Source organism: Ixodes scapularis, unplaced genomic scaffold (genome assembly GCF_016920785.2).
Source record: "Ixodes scapularis isolate PalLabHiFi unplaced genomic scaffold, ASM1692078v2 PGA_scaffold2__306_contigs__length_199485367, whole genome shotgun sequence".
NCBI classification, from domain to species: Eukaryota; Metazoa; Arthropoda; class Arachnida; order Ixodida; family Ixodidae; genus Ixodes; species Ixodes scapularis.
In genome coordinates this window covers 95,301,735-95,327,069 of record NW_024609857.1, presented here as the reverse complement: position 1 = coordinate 95,327,069, position 25,335 = coordinate 95,301,735, and the positions used below count along the sequence as shown (strand labels likewise).

The 25,335-nt window shown below is 46.1% G+C and overlaps 2 protein-coding genes across 3 annotated transcripts in view; one reads left to right on the top strand and one right to left on the bottom strand.

The window, feature by feature from the left end:
• The first annotated feature begins 2,221 nt into the window (after positions 1–2,221).
• LOC120838265 (chitotriosidase-1-like) lies at positions 2,222–4,044 on the top strand. Its single transcript, XM_040208102.3, has one exon. It carries the CDS (start codon positions 2,250–2,252, stop codon positions 3,939–3,941), a length of 1,692 nt encoding a protein of 563 aa, XP_040064036.1. The 5' UTR covers positions 2,222–2,249; the 3' UTR covers positions 3,942–4,044.
• Positions 4,045–4,932: 888 nt separating this feature from the next.
• Positions 4,933–25,335, bottom strand: part of LOC120838272 (acetyl-CoA acetyltransferase A, mitochondrial) — a 39,750-nt gene continuing 19,347 nt past the window's right edge. The window contains exons 6-14 of one of the 2 annotated variants that reach the window (XM_040208116.2): positions 24,798–24,890; positions 23,981–24,031; positions 20,990–21,091; positions 17,902–18,049; positions 17,134–17,247; positions 11,591–11,655; positions 11,350–11,507; positions 6,637–6,753; positions 4,933–5,258 (exon numbers count right to left, since the gene is read on the bottom strand). In XM_040208116.2, coding sequence (XP_040064050.1) covers positions 4,979–5,258; positions 6,637–6,753; positions 11,350–11,507; positions 11,591–11,655; positions 17,134–17,247; positions 17,902–18,049; positions 20,990–21,091; positions 23,981–24,031; positions 24,798–24,890 — 1,128 coding nt within the window. In that variant the 3' untranslated portion in view covers positions 4,933–4,978. Of the gene's footprint in view, positions 5,259–6,449; positions 6,754–11,349; positions 11,508–11,590; positions 11,656–17,133; positions 17,248–17,901; positions 18,050–20,989; positions 21,092–23,980; positions 24,032–24,797; positions 24,891–25,335 lie in introns of those variants that run through there. The other variant, XM_042291956.1, reaches the window with a different exon arrangement.

Here is a 25,335-nt window from a genome sequence, read left to right as displayed (position 1 = left end):
TGGTGTTTCCGAGCCGTCGTACGCTGCCAATCTCTGCATCCGCCCTCAAATTTGAAGTGATATCTCCAATAGAAAGTTCCTTGTCGACGCCATGAATCAGTCCGACAACAGTTGCTCCAGCCAAGGGAGAATAGGAAAGTACAGGAATGCTGCAGAGTGTTGTCATGCTCTGTAACTTCTTGGCAGCTTGTCCATTCAGCGCATCAACTGCAATGAGGTTTAGTCGATGGTTAAACCGAACCTCGCGAACGCATTTGGGGAATTCTTTATCTAGTGCATTTGATACCTTCAGGCTACTGAGATCTGTGAGCACCTTTTCGGCTTTCCCAGGAGCGAATATTACCGTGAGCCCCTCTTTGTCAGGCTTTGGCCGTATAATCGTGTCCGAGCTCAAAGCAGACAGGCTGTTTGTGAGTCGCGTTCTTTTTCTGGTTCGAACTTCGTGCCATATGCCTCCAGCGTCGTTTTCGTGGTCCATGTCGTCAATTTCAGTTGAGGACGATGTCCTCGATAGATCAGAAGAACCAGGTTGTCCTTCCATCGGTGTCATTGAGGGCGCTCCATCTGTTGCATGCTGTGCAGGTGTTATGCTAAGCGCCATATTTTCGACGTCGGTGACGTTTCCTTGGGCCGATGTCATGCCGGGTCACATCTATGGGGAGCAGCGATGGAAGGCTGCAATTCCTCCGAGGTGCGTCTGCTTCTATACGGCGTTTGGGACACTGATATATATATATACCTGGTTCGCAAATATTTACAGGTATCTGGAGACTACAAGGCAAAAGAATTATCGAAATTACTGGGAGCGGAAGATTTGGCGTTCCTCATACAAAACACTTCGTCGTCTTCCTCGCGCGCCAAACGCACCCCCCAAGTCGACTCGGTCGTCTGCGTCGCCGTCCACCGTTGATCCTGGCAAGCTTTTTTTGCACCACGTTTCACAGAAAGGGAGCTACGCTTTGTAATTTTACAAGAAAAAAGCGACCTGCAGTGAAATACACATTTGACCAAAAATTTAGATGGCTCCGTGCAGGCGTCGATTTTTACGGTCCATTTTAGATCGAGCCTGGTGATTTGGTATACAGTTCAAAAGGAAGGTTAGCAAAAGGAGGTGGTGGAGCCACCTCAGAAAGACCACGCCGTTACTGTCAAAGAAATCTTTTAAAAATATCGTCTCTTCTAGTGCTTCCTCCGTGATCAAAAGAGATCGTCTGCTATTTTCCGTCATCGCTGCGATGTTTTCTCTTAGCCTTTGCCCAAGGGCCGGATTATCCCGGCCGTTCCAAAATCGAGTCGAGGATCGTTTACTCGTGATGTCACGGGGTATTATCCGCTGACGTAGGAGACAGGTTACTCGGTTAAGATTTGGAACATAGCCATGGTCTTGCAAGTAGTGTCAAATTGGTCAAATGCGCCAATGCACGAGGCCCGTGTCTCGAGCGACCCTTGGAAGCAAATGGCGACGGAGCACTGAAATGAGCGGCCCTTGGAAGCGAATGGCGGCGGAGCACCCGCTCGTGGCACGTGTCTGGAGTGTTTCCACGGCAATAATCGGCGCCACTTATAAAAAAAAAAAAAAAAAAAAAAAAAAACGCCTTTATCAAGGGGCTTTAGGAGGAACAGCACCAGAAAATCAGGGCCCAGGGGCTGCTTTGAGTTTTGTTCTTCATTTAAATCTGAGCTGTTAAACAATAACCAACTCGCTTTTTTTCTTCTTCTAATTTTTAGGGGTAAGCACGAAGCCCCGTAGCAGCCTAAGGGCCATGTGATGCAGCCCCCTAAGCCCGTACCCTCATCTTGCCACGCTTAGGGGCTCTGTGGATTGCTTGGGTAGAGTGAACCCTATTTTAAAACTCCCTAATGATGCTTGCAGTGGACGAGCGCGCGAGATCAGCAGGAACGCTGAAAACCCGGAGCTCGCTGTTTTAGCTTCCTGAGAATTCGGAAAACCACCGATTCTCGAGCATTTCAACAGAATAGAACCCTTCAAAAATTACGCCCTCTTACAGTCGATATGAAAATACTGCAAATAACGTGCGCAAAAAAACATCAAAATGGAAGTGACTATTATATTAGTTATAGACTTGCGAGCTTGTTGAAGCTTTTTCTGCACGACACTGCAATATTCTCCGACCGACCGCAAGGGGGCGTAAATTTCGAACAGCCACGGCACGCGGAATCGTGCGTGGAAAAGCCGTTCGATTTCGAGACGACCCCTGCCCTTCTTTTCGACACACGGAAGCGGCGAGATGCCCGCCCTTCATGAGCTCCGCCTTGACCAACAGCTGAGTCGGAAGACCGGTAGAACCCGCTTCTACGAGGCACAGGAGGCCAGCACCGCGCTGACCACCTTGGACCAGAGTTCCTTGGACGAAGCTGAAAGCCAGACCACGACTACGGAAACAAGACAGAGCCTCAGTACCACGAGGGTCAGCACCGCGTACCATCGGAAAAACAAAGACGAAACAACCAACGAAGAAATATCGCAAACGAGCGATGCCAGCACGAATGTACCAGAAGGCGACCACAGTTCAAAGGGACGACAAAGTCCCGGGCGCAAAAAATGGTACCCAGACTTTCTTCGACGGCACAGCGGAAATATTTTCACTGGCGTCATCGCTGGGTCTGCGTTACTCCTCCTGTTTCCTGTGTGCATACTGTACTACACGGCCGGCACGCTGGCTGCACGCTTTCCGGCGCCACCCAACATCGGAAGAGACGATCCGGTCAATTACGCAAACCCCGCCTGCGTCGATTACCAGCCCTTGTCAAGCAACGGTCCTAATTACGCCGAACTTTCCTTCGTGGACGACGACTTCGTCCCTTACAAAACCAAGGTAAAGAGCAGGAATGCCATCTTCTGCGTTTACCAGAACGACGTCTTCGAGCGCTTCCCGAAACTGCAATATCGCGTCACCGACGTCCCCGGGGCGTATTGCACTCACCTGCTTTACTATAAGGCGGGCGTCACGGCAGACGGTACCATCTACAGCAAGGACCCCACGTTCGACGAGACCTACGAGGGCTACAGATCGGCCGCGGAATTGAAGAACACTTACCCGCATCTCATGGTTCTTCTCGCCCTCGGCGGAGGACCGGATGCCCGAGACACGTTTCAGTTCTCGAGCTTCACGTCCGACGTGAACCGCACCCGCACCTTCGCCGACAAGGCTTATTGGTGGCTGGTCGGAAAGGGCCTCGATGGCCTCCACATCGACTGGCGGCAGCCGGGAGGAGAGTGCGGCAGGAGGAACGACAAGCAGAACTTTCTGAGACTGGTCCAAGCACTCAGGGAGAGATTTGGCGTCCGCTCCCTCCTAACCATCGCCGTGCCCCACAACGGGGAGCAAAGGCACCGGGGATACCACCTCCCGGCCCTCGCGGACCACGCGAACTACCTTTTGGCAGTCACGCACGGTTTCCACAACACTAGCGCGCGGCGCACCCAGTGCCCCAGCCCCTACGAGGCTGCGCCAAACTACACGGGTCCCACGGTACGCGAGGTTGTGCGCACGCTCAAGCACGAGGTTCCCCGGGAACACAGGGAGCGGCTCTGCTTCAGCGTGTCGCTAAAGGGCCTCTTCTGGACGCTCAAGACTTCTAGCGCCTTCAGGGTCGGCAGTCCGGCTGTCCGAGGGGGTCCACCCGTGGGCGGTTCTCACACCCGGGGCCTGGTCGAGTACCCTCTGATCTGCAAGTACCTGCTCAAGGGCAGCCTGGATGAGGTTGGACTGTGCAACTACGCCGTGCGCTTCCGGAACTGGGTCAGCTACGAAGGCACCACGTCGCTGCGTGTAAAGCTCGACCGCATGCGCCAGGACATGGGCACACCGGGCCTCTGCCTCGCAGTCTGGGACATGGAATTTGACGACTTCTTGGGCACTTGTGGGACGTCCCGGTCCCCGCTACTCAGGACAATCTTTCTCGCGCTAGCTAGCTGAACGGGAGGCATTGAGAGTTCAGGGGATGGAGTCACCCCCAATATTTTCTTCACAGCAGCACTACACGGTGTTTCTTTTATATATTTTTTTTAATCTTAACAGATTCGTTTTACAAAAAAGCCGTGAAAGCTGCTTATGCGGTTTGTGCAGGTGAGTTATCGGTAAAACCTTTTTCTTTTACACTCGTCCCGAGCCACCTAGTAGATAATGGGTGACGGTTACGCTTATATCCTAAATGTATTATATTGGCGTGGCGAGGGCAAAACAATTTTTTCGCCCATACAGGAAGTGACGATATTTCAAGATGGCAGTGCCCTCGTGAAAAATGTCTTAATTAGCCGACTCATCGTGCGATTAGTCGGCTAATTAAGTAAAGCTTGTAAACTTTTTAATTAGATAAAATAGACACATGGTTCCAATTAGAAACTTGCTGAGCGTCATCGAAAACCATTACATATTTTTTTTAATACTTTGAGCTCGTGGGAAGCGCAGTAGTGCGCTAAAGGTACTGTACAAGCAGGAGCTCCGAGACGGAAAAATCGCGCGGGCGCTTTATCGCTCAGTCTTGCTCCTACTGCGCGAGAGAACTTTAGCGCACTACCGGGCACCGCGTTTTCTAAAAAAATTACTGATTTAGTGGTTTTCAATGACGCTCAGCATATTTCTAATTGAAAGCATCTCTATTTTCACTAATTAATCTTTTTTAAATTTAATTAGTCGACCGGCTGTTCAGATTAGCCCCCTATACTATCCCCCTGGTCGTATAACTCACCTGCACAAAGCGCGTAGGAATAGCATTCATGAATTGTTCTCATTTTGTAACCTGTTAAGCTTCAAAAAAATTAATACAAAACACCTCGTGTAGGATATAATCTACATGCGTGACTTGCTGTAACGCAACTTTTACGAAATATTTACACTAAAGGACTAAGTTTGAAGATATTTATTACAGAATAGGTGGTTACAGTACGACAGACAAGCCAGAGTTCCATTCACAGGCATAAACATGGACATTTATTGCACATTTCAGAAAGTTTTCAATTTTTGTTGGATTCCATTAGAGCTAGTTTCTCAGCCAAGAGGTGTGGGTCGGCCTTGTGCTTCATCAGGAACTCTCCATTCAAATGAAAGACTGGAATGTCATAGCGGTAGCACTGCCTCCAAGCCTCGTTTCCAGGCCCCTCGATGTCCACTTCAACAAAATGAACTTTAGGTAGGAGCTCACGCAGCTGTTCTTTCGCGACGTCGCAAAGGGGACAGGGGTGCTTTGTGTACAATGTTAAGGTGGGTAGGTCAAGCTGCCTGCCATCAGGGTTCCTGTGCAGAAATTGGGACAATCTTAGCTAGAACTTGCAAGACAATGAAGCAGCTGGCATCATAATATGGGCAAGTCTGTGTGGCATGTCTTAGCACTGCTCCATCTTCCCTCTGTACAGCATTGCACTGAACGCTACAAGCAATGGCTCCGACAGCTACGTCTAATGCTAGTTGGCCTGGCAGAGGCATATATCAAGCGGCGTCAGCTTCAAGCTATACTTAGCTGCATTCCTCCAATGAGTTGCAGATCTACATCCTGTTCATTTGACCGAACTGAATTTGCTTACTGGCAGAGTATTTTGATGTAAACCCAACAGACCATTAATCAAAGTGGCTAATCTTCCGATTCAGTACTTGGAACCCAAATTAAACACAGAGCTTTTAACATTTGTTAAAGAAAAAATGAGTTTCAGAAATTCCACTTACATTTGGGTTGAATATCCCTGTTGCAGATACTGAGATGCTATAACCAGCATGCAAGTCTATTTGAAATTTCAATTTTATATTTTATTGCAGCTGAGGTACCAAATTGAGCATTTTCTCCCTACTAGCAAAATAAGCTTGGGTTGAAGTTTTCTACTAAAACAACAAAAAAAAATACATTATGAAGACTGCAGAATATGAATTAAAGCTTTTTCCTAAATTCAATTGTGCGAGCTTCTTTAAAGGACTATTGACAACCCCAGCATCAATAATTTTTTGTCTCAAAAGCTTTAGAAGAGTAATATAACACAACCCCCCCCCCTCAAAAAAAAAAAAAAAAAAAAAAAATTGGGTTGATGAATTAATTTAAATTTAATTTGGGAGATTATTCTATCAATTGTACAACCATGCAAACATAGAAAGTAGTTCATGCAGTGGAAGCTGCTTACAAGGCTAGAGCTCTTGTACTTGAAGTGAATGTTTGAACCAAACCTAGTGTGTGAATAGCGGCAACAGCCAGCCTTACACTACATCATACGCAAGCCAGTATAGACCACCTCGAAAAATTTTGAAAAACATAGATGGCACAAGCACACAACCTTACAAAAACGCTTCGCTTACGCAAGTGCCTGTGCAAACAAGGCAGTCCACACCTACTATGCCTCCGCTAACGCTGCAGAGGGGTGGAGGGAGTACAGTACTTATCTGGGCATGTGCCGTCTACACTCCAGTCGGCGGAACCCCCCAGGAATTCGAAAACAACCAACATAGAAAGGTATCAGGCTTTATTCTCAGACACTCACACCCACAATTATATTACTAGTCATTTACAGTTGTCGCAAGCAGCAGTTGCAATGGCCCCCATCCCGGGTAATCCTACCCTCCAAAGGTGCCTCGGTATACAGGAGCGAGTCGAGCAAGCCGAGCCCTTTCAGCCTGGTCGTACCAGACTTACAGCTTCTCGAGCAGCAAGGCAGAGGCGCCACCACCGCCATTGCAGATGCCGGCGAGGCCCAGCTGTCCGGGCTGGAGCTGCACTGCCATGCGGCCCACGATCCTCGCTCCAGACATTCTGAGTGGGGAGAGGGGAAAAGCCAGAGTTTCACCCGCTGGTTGCTACAATATCACACACTTCTATTGCGTGCCAGCTTAGTGGCTCATGAATGGCATGCTCAACATGATTCTAAATTCATCAGAATATCTGAACAGGTTCAAGTCAGTGTTGCTAATATCAATGGCAGCTAATTTCAAGTTATTAAAGCTCAACAAATATAAAATATCTGACTTGTGCTACAGGTACAAACAACTCTTCTTGCCCACAAAACTTCCTTGTGTGAAAACGTTAACCCTTTAACCACCCGGCCCGAGCTGTACTCGTCATGGAAGGTTGTACCAATATCGCCGATGACGAGTCACTCGTCCAGCCAAAATAAGGGTTTGTTTTCACTGCTAAACACGAGACAGGTTCATCCATCCATCCAGCCACCCATCCATCCATCGCGTATCTAGCCTTGTAACAGTGATCAGAGATGGCAGCACACTTGAGTGATGCCGGTGACGGCCCTAGGAAACGGGCTCTCTCTTACGGCAGTTCGAACAGTAGCGACTAGGGATGTCGCGAACCACCCTAGGTTCGATTTCGAAAGGTTTCGATATTTGCGAAGCGAACTGAGGTTCGATTTAGAAAAATTTCGATATTTTCGTACCGACCGAGGTTCGATTTCGAAAAATTCGCAACTTTTGTCCACAGCGGAGTTTCGAATTCGAAAATTTCGAAGCTTTCACGGTTTCTAAAATTTCGAATTCGAATATTTCGAATATTTTTTTACTTCAGGTTCGATAAATTCGAAGATTTCAAAATTCTTTGTAAAAAAAAAATTCAAAAACTTCGAACGCTTCGAATTTTTATAGACATAAAGTTCGAACAATTTGAAGATTTCGAATTTCTTTTGGCATAAAGTTCGAAAGTTTCGATTCTCTTTTAACGCTAAATCAAAAAAAAAAAAAACAAAAAAAAAACCTTCGAAGATTTTGAATTTTTTTTTAATCCAAGTTTTCAAAGTTTGAAGTCCGATATTCAAGTTTTTCTACAGTTTCAGTTTTTAAATAACGTTTTCACGACTCACTGGTTTTCACAAAATCAAGTTTAGAAAAGTTAGGGTGTGATATCTAGATTCTGCGAAGTTGGTCAGGCAATTAAATGAGACACCAGTGTCCCGGACGTGCTAGAATATTTGCCAGTGCAGAATTGTGACCGCCAGCCCCGGGGGGGGGGGGTCTTTAACCTGCATCACGCAGTAGTGATTGCACGAACACACTGTTTTACGAGACTCATCCAGTTCGAAACGGCCAGGGACGAGCAGGAGGTTGAGGCTCAGAAAAACCTTGAAGCGACCTGGCAAACTACCTCGCCACCCCTTGCACGCTGGTAGTAATCCGATCCGGTGAAGTTTATAATTGTCCTGGAGGTTTATTTTCTGGGACGGAGGAATCGCCTCGCAAAAAGCACAAAAGCCGACACAACTCGAGGTCGAGGAGCGTTCTACCATACAAGTGGCGTCGGAAGAGGAAAAACGGGGGGAAAGAGGGTAGCGGGGGGGGGGGGGGGGGGGGGGGGCGGGGGCTTCAGCCTTTTTTTTTCCCTTGCAGGTATTTCAGACTGTTAAAGAAAACAATACGGCGAAAGAGGGCGTGGTCGAGCTTATTTTAATCTGAAATTATTTATGCATATGTATAGCTACTGTCGCTCTTCACTGCATAAAAGGTTGCATAGATGGTCACTGTTAGAAACTCGTTGTCAGAAGGCACTGCTCGTCACATGCTTAGTGGTTCGGAAGTTCAAAGCTATGTCTTTTCGACCTAAACACCTGTGCTGATAGTAACAAAAGAAAAAAAAAAAAGAATAAATGCGGGAATAAAAAGCAGGAGAAAAAAAAAACTATCAAGAATTCGTCGGAAGTGTTCTATTCTTGCATATTCAGAGGTTCAGAACTTCGAAACAAGTTTCTTTTATTAAAATGTGTACAGGCTAAAAGAAACACGTCCCAGGAACGTGAAGCGAAAAAAAACAAAAAAACTTTTCTTTTAATGACGTGCTGAACTTGAACACTACTAGAAATCTTCTGCAATGAGTTAATTTATTCCTTAACGTGAAAAAACAATAAATATATTATTTTGTATTCTGCAGATGGCAATGATATGTACTGTCTGTGGTGATAATTTAAATGCGATACCTCAAACAACTTAGACGAAAATAAATATCAAGTTTAGGTCATAATTGCATGCCGATACATGTTTGGACATTTCTTCGAAACTCAGGTTGAATAACAATAATCACATCTTAAGACGGCACTTACCTAGGCTATACATAGATCATTCTTAAAAAAAGTATAACATATCTACCATAAATAGCTCCGGCTGCAGCGTGCTTCAAATCTGGCACAAACGATAATCGTCAAAAACCCGTCGTCTGTCCTCGCCCCTTCGGGGATTTATTTCTTTAAACCTAAGCATGCCAGAACATTGAAATAAATGCAATTGTCTTTCGTAAGAAACGCAGCACCGCGTGTAAAAGTTCGAGAAAAAAAAAATTACGAATGTACCCCACTACTTGAAATCAAATGAAACCGTCCGCCGGTCTTTCGAAGTTCGACGAACGTCGAACTTTTACCCTAAAAGTTCGAAGTTCGTCGAACTTCTGACTTTTCAGAATTCGAAAGTTCGAAACTTTTCGAATTTTCTTGATAAGTAAGTTCGAAAGTTCGAAATTAATCGAATTTTTTGGTCAGTCAAGTTCGAAAGTTCGACAAGCATCGAACCTTGCAGCGCAATAAGTTCGAAAGTTCGAAAAAGATCGAATTTTTTTGCCTAATAAGTTCGACGGTTCGAAAAGCGTCGAATTTCTTAGCTTAACAAGTTCGAAAATTCGACCTCCGTCGAATTTTACGATATAGACAATTCGAAAAATCGAAATCTTTCGAACCTTTCGAACCGCTTGATTCGATCATCGAAACTTCGATTCGAAAAAAGTTCGCGGAATCCCTAGTAGCGACAATGAAGACATTGAATTTGTCTCTGGAAGCAAGTCGGACATGGATTTTGAATACGAAACGGACTTGGACGACGATTACAGTGATGAAGAAGACGACACGCTGGGTAGTGTTCGAGCGTGGCAACGCGTAAACACTGAAAACCCGCCACCCGTGTCTCCAAGGTGTCCCATTTTGTGCAGTGCCTGCGATTCTGCGGAAACCCACTGACGAAAAAGACACTCTCAGCTGGTTCGAGATTGTTTTTTGTTTTTTATTGGGACCTTGTCGACCTCACTGTGACAGGGACAAACCGCTACGCGGTCTTGCATTTCACAGTGCAGGGTTCTTCATGGAAACCAGTGGATTGCAAAAAGATGATAGTGTTCCTTGCGCTAATAATTTCGCAAGGAATCGTTGGCAAACCGCAAGTTGAGATGTATTTGTAAGCGCTAGTATGAAGAAACGTCTAGGCACTTGACCTTTTGTTACGGTGCGTATGTTCAAATAAATACTGTGCATTTCAGCACGTGTTATTCTATTACTCTTACATGCACTGAGGGAAACCTTCTATAAAAATCAACTTTTTATTTTAAAAGTTTTGTGTTAATACCAATCAGAAACCAATCATGTATTTGCAATATCAGAACGACGTAAGAAAGAATATGTGGAAATAAAATTTGGGAAAGTTTGTACATTTTTGTTTCGAAAATAACTTGGTGGTTAAAAAGGATAAAAAAAAAAAGCCATTTACACTCTGTAACGCCAAATTGGAGCATAGCTCTTGAGGAGATGGAGGGAAGGCTACTGAGGGGAGAGTTATACCCCTCCTCCCTCCTGTTCTGCTCCTCCTTCAAGCTCCTCCCCTCCTCTCCTCCTCAACTCCCCCTCGTCCCCCTCCTCCTCCCCGTGCGTTGCATTACGGGACATTTCCCATAATGCACCGCGCGGTCACGCCGACGCCACTCAAGCCGGAAACAAGCGCCTAAACACTGTGCTCTAAAATAGAAAAAAAAAAAAAAAAGAAAGAAAAAAGCTAGCCAAGTAAATGAGAGAGGGATTAAGAATGCACTTACTTTCTACTTCATAAACTGATAAATGTCGAGCTAATTTTTGAAGATTTATATTAGAAATGTCATTGTTAGCAATCTACAAACAACAAATGAGTTTCACTGACAGATGGGGTGCTGTGGGGAACAGCAATTGGGCCCGTTTTAACTAGGAGGAGTGCTAATTAACCACACAACAAAAACAATCAGGTTTTCTCCGAGTTATTTCAGGGGCAATTTTAATAAGCTTTCACTCATAGTGTCCATCTTAGGAAATGCAGCAGAAAGAATACATGAGTGGTAGCTATCTGTTGGTCACCTCAAATACTAATCTAAAAAAGTTAACCAATCAAAAGCACATAGCAGTACTTTAAGCATTTTCCAAATTGCTGCTGTACATCCTTCTTTTGTTACTGTTGCATCTGACTTCCAGCAGTTGTGCCTCGTGCTGTTCATGTGGGCATGAACAGCACCATGCACAATTCATGCAGCAGGAAGGGATGTTGTTCAGTAGCAACTTCTAGCTACTTGTTACATTAACACATATTCAGTGCAGTATTTGAAGTCACTGGTGTAAAAAAAGACACTCACCCAATGGGGTGCCCCAGGCTGACAGCACCACCGTGGACATTGACTTTGGACTGGTCTAGCTTCAGGTGCTTCATGTTGCACAGAACGACGGAACTGAAGGCCTCGTTTATCTCAAACATGGAAATGTCCTCCAACTTCACGCCAGTCTGCTTCAGAACCTATCGAAACAAACCCCAAACTAAAATGTTGGCAATCGGAAAAAGAAAAACAAAAAAAAAAAGGCTTGTAGGCTTGACCATACCTTTGGCATTGCGTAGGCAGGAGCAATAGAGAAGTGCACTGGCTCGACTGCAGCGTCTGCAAATCCTGCAAGAAGCAAGGGATCGCAGTAAATCTTTGAGCACGGTAAAAAAATTTGACGCATCAGTACAAGAGTGAGCCACATGTTCCAGCTCCTTAGAACCTTAGCAGACTGCTCCATCTGAAAAGGTGTTTCGCCCTGGATGTTCTAATGTTGCAACTGAAACAGGCACTAGCCGTCATGTGGATCAGCAATGCGGGTGTTTCCACGTTGCATGAAATGCCCGTTGCAAGACTTGTGCAACCACTGCACGTCTTGTCCCGAGTTAGCATCCAGCTTGACAGGCATTTAGCAGGTGGCACTGATAGTACTGATAAGCACTGATAGTACTGGTATTGGCCAGGATAGTGCTAGGCAAGTACGCAGCTTCTCGTTTTAATTTGGGTGTTCCATGTTTTCAGAGTTTATTTTGTGCCCAGATATTATCAGAGTTCATTTTTATTTAATTCCCAAATCACCGAAGTTCAGTTTAATTTTGCTGTGTTTCCTATTAAAATAAATACATAAATATTATATGGGTGTAGACGTATGCTTGACAAGAAAATAAAATATGGTTGTATCAATAATTTGTTTTCAGCTCGGTTTAGCACTGGTGTTACTAGTATTCAGAGAGCAAGTCGTCTGCTTGTTGTGCAGGTGGCTCCGACTGGAAGGCTCTCATTGGAAGGATAGTGGGTAGACCTCAATGCTAGATGCCTTGAGGTCTACCCACTATTTTTTTTCAATCAGTCCACAAGGGCTTGGCATTCTGACATCATCGCAACCTCTGTGCAAGAAGCAAACGAACTTGGACTTTGTGTTGCCATTGGCAGTACTAATTTGTCGAATGACAATGGTTGTACATAAGTGTTGCTTCGATAAACGTCCCTGTCTCATAACCAATAAACTTCTGGGCCCGTTTGCTCGAAGCTGGTGAACTAACCGCGGTTAACCGGATTTCCCTACGAGAGGGAATTTTAGGTCACGTGACCGGCAGAGCAAGGACGGCGGGGAAACATGGCGGTGCCCCGGTGAGTGAGCGCCGCTCGCTTTGGAACTAATACGTCGTTGTAGCTACAATATCGGGCGCGTTTATCAACAGTGAATGGTGCAGGAGGCTTTTGATTTGTTCTACCTCACTTAAAACGCAAAGCATGAGCAATCACCTCACCGTATTTTTCAGATAGTCTTTCGATTCTGGCGATTCCTAGGCCTAAATGAACGCGATAGTTGTCGGCATGGCAACGTCTTTGAAAAGTGGATTGCCTTGACTCAATCGGCCGGGTACTGATAGCACACAAAAGCAGACAGCGTCCCCATAGACCTTTTGCCAAATTTCCCAAGCACCGAGGTGCATGCTGCGATACTCCATTTCACCTTATGTTGTACCGCGGAGAAGGCTAGAAGCGCGAGCTCATGGCATTAGCAGCTGCTCTCAACGCACGCGAGCTTGTGCCGCCGAGATGTGCCCTAGAGCAAGGAGCTCGCGCTTTTAGCCTTTCCTGCGGTACATCATGAGGTGAAACAGAGTAGAGTGCAGGTACACGCGCTGCGCGTGCTGGCATCTGCAGTAGTAAGTATTCTAAAGCAAAAAGCCTACAACAAATTTTGCCGTGCACGCGTGTTCGTCATAGATTTATTATGATCATTTACTTCGAATATTCTATAAGTGGAAGGCCAGCGCGCGCGGATCGTTGAATTACACTTCCAGTGTTCTCGTCGATGTTAGGGTAATTTACTAATAACTCAAATTTTCACTGAAACCGAATTACAGGTTTTTCAATTTATGACGGTGTTATATACAGTTCTTACAGGCTGGCCAACCATACTGCCGGTGTAACGCTCGCCTTTCACTGCTCACTTCTTTCTCATCGTTTCTAGGACTGAACTTCATCGTCCACTTTCGAACTCGGAAGGAAATTTCAACGAGGCTTGTCTTCACTTCAGACAGCCAAATATTAAGAAATTTTCCAAACAAGGGTTAATTTAGTTTGACCTTACCGATTACCTGTACCACGAGCAATAAAAATTGTTTCTTGAGCTCAAATGTATGCCGCGCTGTGTCGCAAAAACACGGTAGCGCGCATTTTTGGGTCCCCCCATTTAGGGAACCTCTCTACGGAAGCCACTTATATTCGCTACAGCCAGGAGGTGACACCAGCTACCACCCCAATAATAAAACACGGAGCTATCGTTTATCCAGCCCTCGTCAAACTTGGCTAGGTACTTTTAGGTACCTAATAGGGAAAGGCGGTTAACTTTTAACCGCGGTTAAAGTTAACCGGCTTCGAGCAAACGGGCCCTGGAGGTAGTAGTTGGGAAGCTAGTATTTATCCCATCCTATTCCATCAAGCTACTCCATGGCCACTTGAAATGGAGTGGTTAAAGAGGCACCGACACCCCAAAGGTCATATTTCTTTTTGTCTAAAACGGTGCAAGTTGTAGTCATAGACATGCAAAAAAAAAAAGAACGCACCGCGAAAAGGAATTTTCCCGCGCCTGCGCGCGCCTTTTTATTTTTGGCGTTTATATCTCCTGCCGCTCACCTCCTCGCTTCGTTTAATCGGTGACGTAAAAAATCGGGAAATTTAGAAGCTTTGTAGGCGACATTTCTATAACATTTAATAACGGAAATCGTAAAACGTTTTTTAACGCAATTGCGAACACACTACGGCCCCTCTTTTTAAAATACCAAACATCAGAGTTTGAAAGGTTAAAAGGCGCGAACAAACAGGACGAAAAAAGACACGTACGACACGGACAGGCGCTATGGCGCCTGTCCGTGTCGTACGTGTCTTTTTTCGTCCTGTTTGTTCGCGCCTTTTAACCTTTTAATCGATATGAACCAACTATCCCCAACCAAAGTTTTATTGCATCAGAGTTTGGTGGGATGTCTCTTCCTGGATTTGTATCCTCCCTCGGAAAACTTGGCGGTGCTCAGGCAGAGGATGATCGGAGAGTCGGGAAAGAAACAGTTTTTTTCCCCGCGCTGGCGCCCTTCTATCCCGCCTGCTCACCTCCTCCTCGCTTCGGGTCGCGGCGGCAACGGCGCTTTGCTTAGTAGCGTGGGGCGGAGGTCCGAAAGAAAATAGAGTCGCAGGAGACAGCAAAATTTGACTGGCGCGGATTGTGCGGGAACTTCAAATTCGGCATTTGGAAAAAATTTTTTAAATTCACAAATACTGAATTTCCAAGTTTTGAATTTTGAGAGTAATGTCCCGGCATCGTTTACAATCGTTTCAGATAATAAAAAAAAAAAAAAAATGATTTTGATGTGTCAGTGCCCATTCAAGGGTGTAGTGGAAGAAGTTTCAACTACCCCTCTTCCCATCTTATGCAATCTCTATGATTCATAGCTTTCACTCTTACAAAAACACAACCTCTCCTTCCTCTAAAGCACAAATAGTATGGCCAAAATTGGAAACCAAAACAGTGGCTTTTGTCGTGACCCAAAAGTACAATGACCCGTTGTCCTGAATGAACCTCAATGAGATAAGCGGCAAGACCCCTTCTGACAATGGTCCGAGATGCGAGATAATTGTGGTGGCATTTTCCCAGGACCACTGACCCTATGTGCTAACCAAATTGTAAAATACCAAAGCACCGTCTTTTTTGGGGGGGAGGGGGGAGAGGAGGGGGCATTGGTACGTCAAAGTTTCTAGTTCATCGGATAAATCTGAATTGACCAAAATTTTACCGGCAGGTGTTGTTCGAATTTATCCGAAAACACAGAAGCCTAGCAACAATGTATGAATGAATATGTGGACACAGTCAATATTCATATGTCCAGATATTAACACCGTCTCCTAACTACCTTTGTCAAGCAGAGCTGGCTCGAAGTACTGGTGTTGTGGCTGCGAGAAACAGCGGTGGAAATATTAAAACAGAACTTTGTGCCATTAAGGATCCATCTTCACAAATGCGAGTCTACATTTAAGTACTGTGCAACTAACTAATCCTGATCACACAGCGTGCGAAGCTAGTTTGGCACCTTGATACAAACAATACCACTAATAGCCCGAGAGGAGCTACCATAAAATACCGCGGAAGCGCCCACTTCGTTCAAGCGCCCACTATTAAAGGGGCGCTGCAAGGACTTTTTTACTGGTTTTTACTTTGTGCCGAATCTGAGCGCACTGAACGTAGTGACTTAATGAAACCTTTATTTTCTCGAATTTCACTTTGTTTTAAAAGTTATAGGCAATTAAAATGACAAAAACAAGCAAAAAATAGCCTCCTCCATGACGTCCTTGGTTGCTTCAGTGGCCGTGAATTTGCTGAGGGGAAGTGAGCTCAGCAAGCTCTCACGACTGCCACACTCGTGTCGATGGCTCGAGAGGGTGCAACTAAAGCATGTTCTGGATAGGCTGTATGAAGCGAGCAGCCAGGGCAGCTCGCATTGCATTTGCTGCACGATTAAAGACTAATTCGGCATGACACTTCATTGGCCACAAACAACAGGAAACACGGGCTAAAGATCAGTTCAGAACGGGAGCCACTTCGTGCTGCCATACCGCCAAACGGCAAAACTGCAAGCCAAACCTTTTCGCTGAAGGCCTTAGGAACGCTCGGAACCGGTCGGATCCTTGAGTCCGTATACGGCCGCAGTGCCGCCACATACATCCGGCACCTTTCTACACTTGCCGCTCGTTGGTGCTTGATCCTGCTACCCCTTCCAATATATGCCGCCTTTCCACCGCTTGGTGGCGGGTATGTCGATGGGTCATTTCTAGTTTCCGTACTTTGTAAACTACATTTGTTTCTTTTCTGATCTAAAATACTGAACAAAAACCCACGTCCCTCCCACGTCGGCATTTCGGTCTTCACGAGGTTTGAGTCGGCAGTTTTCGCGGCAAGGGCACAATCTTGCTAGCGAAGGTCTTGCGGTGCAGCAGTGCTAGTGGGCCGATAATCGTACAGAAGCTTACGGCTTTCAAGTTGGCTGCAAAACACGCGCAAACTCCGGTCGTCACAGCTTCATTTTACGCTTATACATTTCCACCCGACACGGCACGCTCCAACAAAGACGCTGAACAAAAGAACCCACTCGCGGCGCTCGCTCTTCTCGGTGTAGTTCGTGGGGTTTCGTCCGCCCGGTGACAGAGGATGCGGTGTGGACTAGCCCCCTCCCGGGCTTCCTCGGCGACCTTTCCAGATCCCAAAAGCGAGCAGAATACGGGCGGAACAAACCCTTTCTGCCAAGAGCTACGCGTTGCCGTGTCACCTTCGTACGGAGACAGGGGACTGGGGAACCGGAATAGAACCCACGAGTTTGAGGGATGACGAAAATCTCTCGCGTTTCCCGGCCGACCCACGGACGGCTGAACCCGACTTCTCGTGTGAAATATTGTTGATATTTTTACTTTCTGCTTTCCTTACAAAGTCCCTCCGCATCTGGCTCCACAGAAATGTATGGATGCCAGCCACGACCTTTGAACACAAACAAATTAAAAAAAAGCCGAATTCATGCACGACAAAAACATCTACACAGCCCCACAACTCACCAACAATTCGAGCAATGGGCTTCACTCCAAGCCTGTTTGCTGCTTGCCTGGTCATCAGGACACACGCAGCAGCACCATCGTTCAGGGTGCTGGCATTGGCTGCCGTGATAGTTCCTGTAAAAAGAAAACTATCCTTTAGAACTGGTCTCTCAACCCTGCACCCTATTTCTATACTTCATAATTTTTACAATGATAAAATAGAACTATCTGACTAACTTTCAAATTCTATGGCAGAGGAAAATACATCTGCATGCAGAATGTGAGCAAGCGCCGATCCCCCATTCGGGCAAACTGTGTCACGTGTTACACTATGATAATGTGTAACACCAACTAAGCAGACAATACTACACCCAACGCACAAATTAGCGAGCCTCTTGTTCCGCTGCAGCAATATGCTACGACAGGAGACTGCCCTAAATTACGAAAATGTCATGCAAGCGTCGGTATATGTGCGGCTGCTCGGCTGATAACACAAATTCAGATTCTGCCTATCGTGTCAGTAGTACTATTGACATTTGTAGTTCAGATCTCCTAAGACCACAGCCCAGTTGGAAGGCTGCAGCTTGTGATCTCTGAACTTTCCTGTTCCCCAGATATTCAGCATCAAAGCTTTGAGAAGCTTCATGCAGGAAGGAGCAATGCTCTGCTAAGTTCTGGGAAGTAAACTTGGATGCCCCATAGAGGTTGGTTATTTTGGCAGCATTTCTCATTCAAGCACTCTCCAAGCACCGAGGAAAACACTGAAGAACGACAAGGGGAGTCCGTTACCTCCGTCCTTCAAGAACACGGTTGGAACCGAGCCAAATTTCTCGAAGTTGGCTTTCTTATATTCCTCGTCCTCGCTGACCACGGTGTCTGGTTTGCCACGCTTCCCAGATATGGTGACTGGCACTATCTCCTTGGCGAAAACTCCAGCCTGTCGTGAAACAAACAAGCAAGTATTAATGCCACCGACAAGGTGCAGATACATTGAAGTCGGAGCACAGCTAGGAGAGATATAGAGCCCCGTAACTCTTTCCATAGATCGCCCATGGGCCATCGATCACCCATATTCAATGGTTTCCGTGCGTTGACAAAATTTGAATTTGGCGTGCAGGAACGCATTGCACCACCTCGTGGACAGCCACAAAAAACTACAGCTATGGTCTTAATTTCGTTTTTAGCTTACTCCCAAGCTCGTGAGCTATCCGAAATAAATTTCTGTCCAGTGGAGGCACTCGTCCAACATGATGTTCTGCTGATAGCGGGGACTGCTATTTGCAACCCCAGCCCACTGCTCGTTTTCTTGCGGACGAACGGAGAACTAGAGGAACAGGGACGGCAACGGCGGTGGCACGGAGACAGTGGCAGGGACTGTCGGCCTTTGTGTCTTGGTGCTGCTATTACTGCATGGTTCTGGTCGGTGTGTTCGTGCGTGAAGCAGTTTTATCGAAAAAAGTGAGTGCGTTTAAATAGGAATTCTTGTGCTCCACCTTGCAACAGTGTTGCACGAAGGGACCAGGATGTCCAATTTCATTAGGGACTTTTCACATATCGCATACGCTGTGAATTTCTGGTCTTGTGGTCGCCAGCTCAATCTGTGCTCGACGTGATGGCAGACACTCCAGCTAATTTTCAGTCTGCGAAAAGTTTATTCTTTGCCCAAATTAAGAAATAACTGGTCATGTAACGGTATGTCGACCAACAGAGATTGGGAATGGGTTCGCGTTTTAAAGACGTCACAAGGAGCATGACCATTTGCTCCAAGCACTTTCAAAAGACAGAATATGCGCTTGCTTCCAGATAATTACAAAGGCAAATAAAGAAATGCTCGAAGCATACTACGCACATCTGTGTTAGCCAGCCGTTTGTGACGAGATTAGAACAGGCAGTCTTGGCAAGGCGGGTCGCAACGTTGCAAACCACCTCGCCATGTAACGAACAAATGTATGCTATATTAAAATATTTATTTTTGATTACCAATTAAATAAAACCCCTGAACACGCTGATAAAGTTAATATATTAGGCAGTTTTAGCATAGCATTACAGCAGGCTACCGTGAGCACAGCCACCGCCCCAGGCATGCGCTGCAAATTATGCCTCAAAGGTGCAGCGCGAGCTTCTGGTTGCAATACGTATGGTAGCCTGCGGTCGTGCTATCCTAAAACTTCCTATTAGTAGCCATAGCGCAGTTTGATCACATGTTGTAATGAACAAAACCGCGACGGTGAGCAGCGAGTTCTGAGCTTCCGACACAAATACATCAATACTGTATGAATGCTGCTCTCCTGGAGCTTGCCAGTCACCGTGCAGGGCTAATTTTTTAGGGCACTGATGGGGCCAGGCAAAGCGCAAACAGCAAAACACCACGGTACCTTCATCATCCTCAACAATATTTTTCCACAAACAGTGACGTGGACGGTGCCCAAAATGCGCTCGCCCTCCACAAAGCTTCGCAAGTTGAGGTTTCCGCAACTTTGAAATATCAACATGCTCGTTTTCCTAACGCACAACATCTCTGTCACCTGTAATATGCTACTGCTCCGACAACTTCGCATTTGTGGACAAAAAAATTATTTTTAGCACACACCAAACAGCATCGGCGAGCAGGCGCATGGGAAATCGTGGAGAATCTATCCCAGTCTCTTCCACTATCTCGGAACTACCGCCCCGCCATCTATAGGGCGTTGGGAGTTGCGAATAAAGAGCCTCAATCACACACATTAACCGCATTTGCTATTTTTTTTTTTTAATGACAGCAGCAGTGAGGGTTTGTCTCTGAGGCGCAGAATATCGACAGGTGCTCGTTGGAGAGCATTAGCTTTCTAGGCTGTCCAGATTCGGGACACAGGTTTTGGGTGTTCTGCAAGCCATAAAACATCAGCAGAGGAGAAATTAGAGTACTGCTATATATAAAAAAAAAAAAAAATAGTTTTGTGCAAAAAAAAAAAAAAAAAGGAATGCTTTGGAGGACACATACCTTCGCATGTAACAGTATCTCTGAATGACATAATGCCATGGAAGCGCCCTTGCCGACAGACCGATAAGAGACGGCATCAACTAGAGCTCACCTACGTACAGAAGTAACAGTGGTGTGCACGAGGCTCACCTTGTGTACTTAGAATTTTTTTAAATCGTAGTATAAATTTATATAGCCACAAATTCTTTTTTGTTTTTCAATTTTGCACAAGTTTTAAGTTTAGCATTTAAATATGACAATCTTTTTTTTATGAGACATTACTGTAAACCCACTTTTTGTTTTTGTCTAAAGAGCAGCTTATTGGCTACATTTTGAGGTGCCACAATTAGCCATATGCTGACCAGTCCTTAAATAAAAAATAAAAAAAAAAACTTTTGTCCATTCCTCAGAAATTGTTACTTTTCCCCATGGTATTGAAAGAGATAAACATCGAAACTGGTAGCCACACAAGATGGGTTGCTCAGCGGGTATTCGAGGAAAGGAAAAAGCAAGGTTGAAAAATACGCCCAAGCACAGAAGAAAAAGGCCCACTGGTTATCGTGCAATCAACTGAGTTGGCTATATGTTGTACAGCACAATCATTGTTGGTTTACACTGCTGCCGGCCACTGGCAAAACAAGGACAGGGGTGTCTGCATTTTGCCCACTTCATTTTGTTCTTTGTTTTATAACATTCTCCCAATATGCCAGCACATAAAAGCGGCTAATTAGAGGAGGATATATTTATGTTACATATATATATATTCTTTAAAAAATTGGCTAGTCTCAATAGACGCGGCGTCGGAGCTCCATTCATTTTTTGCACGTGCCCTGGGCGGCATTTTAGTCGGACTGAACAGATCCGATTAAAAAATAATCACTTCTTTAAAACGACTGGGGAACTTTGCAAGAGCCTTGCCTTTGCTGCAGCTTCACTTCTCTTGTAACTTTCGATGGCAAAATTGTCTTGGTCTTGCCTCGACACCTCATACTTCTTGGCGGTTTGCTCTGCACAAGCACCCTGTAGTGAAAACAAAGGGAGTGACAGCGTGAGCCTCGAGAACTAGCCACCCAACTGTCGACTCTTGGTCTTGAAATAACCCAAGTGCTAAACCAGAGTGTCAACAATAATTGTATTTTCAAATTCCCAGATTACAACCAACAGACCACCTGGAACAAATTGAGAGTAATTTATTGATGCAAAAACATCTACAGTAAACCCAGTGCCATGTCATACTTCACTTACACATACACCTACACTAAACCCAGTGTCATGTCATACTAACAGTGAGAGCACACAGTGATGGAATCAAATACGAAACCGAAACTGTCAAAACAGCGGAAATTTCGTTCCACCCATTGCTATCGCCATCTCAAGATGGCGCCGAAGCTCTTTGCCAAGATGGCGCCGAAGCTTTCCTCCGTGCTTTTAGCAACCATTTTTCCTTCTGCGTTCACGCAAGTCGTCCCACTTGCGCGCTTACTTGCGCGCAATGGCAGCCTGCAACGAAGGTCCGCCGCTTCCACTATGAAGCCGGCTTCAAGAAAAGAGTGATTATGTGTGCCGAGACGGCAACAGAGCCGCTGCGCGTGCTTTCGGCGTCCCCGAAACGTGTGTGCGCGACTGGAGAAAACATAAAGACGGCACCGAGGACGACATATTGTGGTCAGCGGAGAGCGACGAGGAGGGAGATGAGCGACTACTTCGGTAACTAATTCACCTGTTTCTCTCGCATTCATTGTTCTTGATCACGAAGTTCCGTGCGCGTTACAATGGGAGGTGAAAGTTTTTCTGGTTTGTTGGCCTGGAAAAACGGGTGCGCGTTAGAATCGGGGGTGCGTTAGAATCTGGTAATTACGGTAGTCAACGTTTCCGTACCACGTGACTTCCCATAGTTGATGAGCAGGACCAATGTTGCCTGCCGCGAGCAAGGTTTCGGTTTCGCTTTGTGATTTTCGTTGAAACGAGGTTTGCAACAAAAATATTTAACTTTTCGTGAAACGAATGACAGAACCGTTTACAGTATAGACCACTTACAACGTAACTGCTTATAGTGCAGGACCGGGTATAACGCGGTTTTTTTAAACCACCGGCTCCATGTAATTACATACCGCTTAAAATGCAGGCGCGCGAAGGGAAATACCGGTTATAGTGCGGTTTCTGGCACAGCCCGCCAACCGCGCCAACGACCGGAGCAGCGAGCACGCTTCTTTGTGCGACACTAGATAACGGCGCTGACGGCGCGAGCCGCAAGCGTTGCGCAAGCGGCACTCGCGGGGCAAGGAGGTTGCTTGAAGAAGCGGGAGAAGCGAAGAGAGAGGCTTCAGTTGCCCTAGCGACGGAGGGACGCACGCACGTGTCGTTCACGTGCGTGCGTCCCTCCGCTTCCTTGAAAACATCCGAAACAACCGCAACGACAGACCAATCGCAGGTCGAGAAGTGTTCGCGCGCGTCGCATGCCGGTCGCGGGCCGGCTGCTTCTCCGCAAACATGGCATCGGTTGTGATCAACGTTGTGATCGTCGTCTTAGACGGCGTTCATCTCATCGTTCCGCGTAAAAGCGCTATCCTTTACTGTGAATTTTCGCTGTGTGTCGCTATGATAACCCAGCACGTACTAGAAGGGAAGATCCACCTAACCGAGCGGCGATGCCGTGGCGGCACTCTCAAGACAGCAGAAACGCCCGTGTCGTCGTGTTTGTTTACTTAGACTACAGTGGTGATTTCTAAGCATTTGTGTGCTTGAACATCGCCTGGATTTCTTATTTGGCGCATTTCATGCGTGTGCTCAAGTTCAAGGTATTACTGGCGCGTACCGTATGAAGGATCCGAATTTTCACGCGTTTTCATCTCCGGAGAAAAGTGATTAGAGTTAGCAATCCTGAACACTCGCAACGTCCGTCCGCAACCCGCGACGCCGCTAAAAGGCTGCGCCAGGCAAAAGCCGCTCATTTCTTTCAAAATGTGTGACAAACTTGAGAGAGAAGTGTACTAGTCTGGTGAAATAAAGACTTTCCTCAAACTAAGCTTTATTTTTCATCTCGCATAAAATAAATTGTTTTACAAAGGTAAGTTGTCTCATGGCATGTATTTTGGCCTGAAAAATTGATGTTTTGGTTATAACGCGGTATCGCTTATAGTGCGGATTTTTGCAACTACCGCGACATACGTATATGCGGTCAACACTGTATTAGTAGTTTTGACATTTAGCGCAGCTGTGGACAATTCTTAGTAAAAATTTCAATTTGGCACGAGATGTAACAAACTCTCAATCATGGCATGGTTTGGCGCATATGGCACAGCACTTCCACCACTGCACTTTAGTTTTCCAAAATTCCAGAACTCAATGTCTAAAAAAGGGAGATCGGGGCTTATACACAAATAGGTAAATAAAAAAAAGTGCAAAAACACTACACATTTGCCTACAGACGCCCGATACTCGCTGCACATACTGTAGCCCCTAATTATAACAAAGTCAATGGGATGGAAAAAAAAAATCAAAGATAAGCGGCAGTTTGATAAAAGTGAGTTACCCCCAAAAAACAGCGACAGCAACCTCGAAAGTGGATGGGAGCACCGCGAAACACTCGCCTTGGTAATGAACAACTCGCAACACCTTTACTGAGTAAAAAAAAAAAGTTTGCCCACAAGTTTTTTGGGGTATCAGTCGAGTTGCTTCTGTCACCGCTGCTGCACTCCACTTTGTTAAAAAGCATCCGTAGGACGTTTCGTGTCTCTGGAGTCATCGGTATTTCTCGAGGCGTCTCTCCACGAGGGTGCAGGATCAGATACTATCTAGCGTAGGCACGCACAACAAAAAGTATTCGCTGCCCAGGTTGTACATCATTTCCAGCACCCTTAGACTGTACTATGTCTGACAAGGAAACCACGAAACAAAGAACAAACATACCATGTGGATCCTGTCGTAGGCATCAGTCAGGCCATCGTAGACGATACCATCCTGAACAACAAAAGAAGAGCCGTCAGGTGCAGAAATTGGAGACGAAACCAAGAGCAGAAATAGCAGCCCCTATGCATTACCCCCCCCCCCCCCCCCCTGTAACAACGAAGTGACAGAGCACTGGACACTTTCCAAACTAAAATTGTTTAGGTAGTACATTCCGTAGACAAACGAACGGTCAAAGACAAAATGTTTCATGATCATGCTCAAATTAGAGTATGAATAAAGAATTCGGATTCCCTTCGGAGCACACGGTACACATGTAGGCCGGCTGGAAATGCTGGACGTGCCAATCAAACTCTCAGTTACACGGCGCCTACACCAAATGTAGGCCTTATTCAGATTATGGGCACTAACCAAAGCCACCAACTGGGGATCTGTGGACCGGCCTTTTGCGTCAGAGTCAACGATGTGGCTGTGCGCTCGTCTAAATGCTTTGCGCCACACATTCTCAAACTGGGTTCCCCCCAACTTCCTCCAACGTACCCAAACCGCCCATAAATGTGCAACTATCAGCCAAACTGTTCCTAGTATGCGCATTATGATTTGCAGGGTCTGTGGGCGTCAGCACCGCTTTACGACATCAATGCCGAGATCTAGAAGGGTTTCTTGGCCGTCAACCAAGACAGGCATTCGACACCGCTAACTTTGAAGCCCACGCATTGCGGAGTCGCCTGACAAAACCGCAAAAACGTTTGGGGCCACGCCCGTGCGTGGAGAGAGGCCGTGCGATAAATGACAAGAAAAGAGGAAGAAGGCAACACACCGTCAGCTGCACTCCGCCATAAGGAGTCTCGCCCCGTGCCAGGTAGTAGGGAACGTTGGACATGCTCTCCATGCCTCCTGCCACCATCACCTCCTGTCCAGGGAGAGAAAGCGAGGGCTGTGTGAGGTGCAAGGTGGGGCCTGAAAGCTCGACGAGCCAATGCCCGGTCCAACATGTCGTTCGAATTCGATAGGACGGTGCAGAAACATTGGTCGTGCACGTCTCGTGGAAATCCAAACAGGTAATTTGCCAGAGATTAATTACCACCTCGAAGGATATACCAAGCCGAGGTGTACTCAACTCTCTGGATGACGGGCAGGTGCAGTATGGTGGACGACAGCTCGGAAAACCTGGAGCACGCTTGCTAACAAAGTGCATGCTTTGCGATTAGTTCTGCAGCGTTCTCATGCTGCAATCTCATTGGGTGCGGAGTGATAATGAGACGAACCAAACGTGCCGTGCCCAGGTTTTCTTTAGCTGTCGTTAACTAGAGCAGTCGCCCTTTTCAAATTTAGTTGCCTTTAAACAAGATATTTAT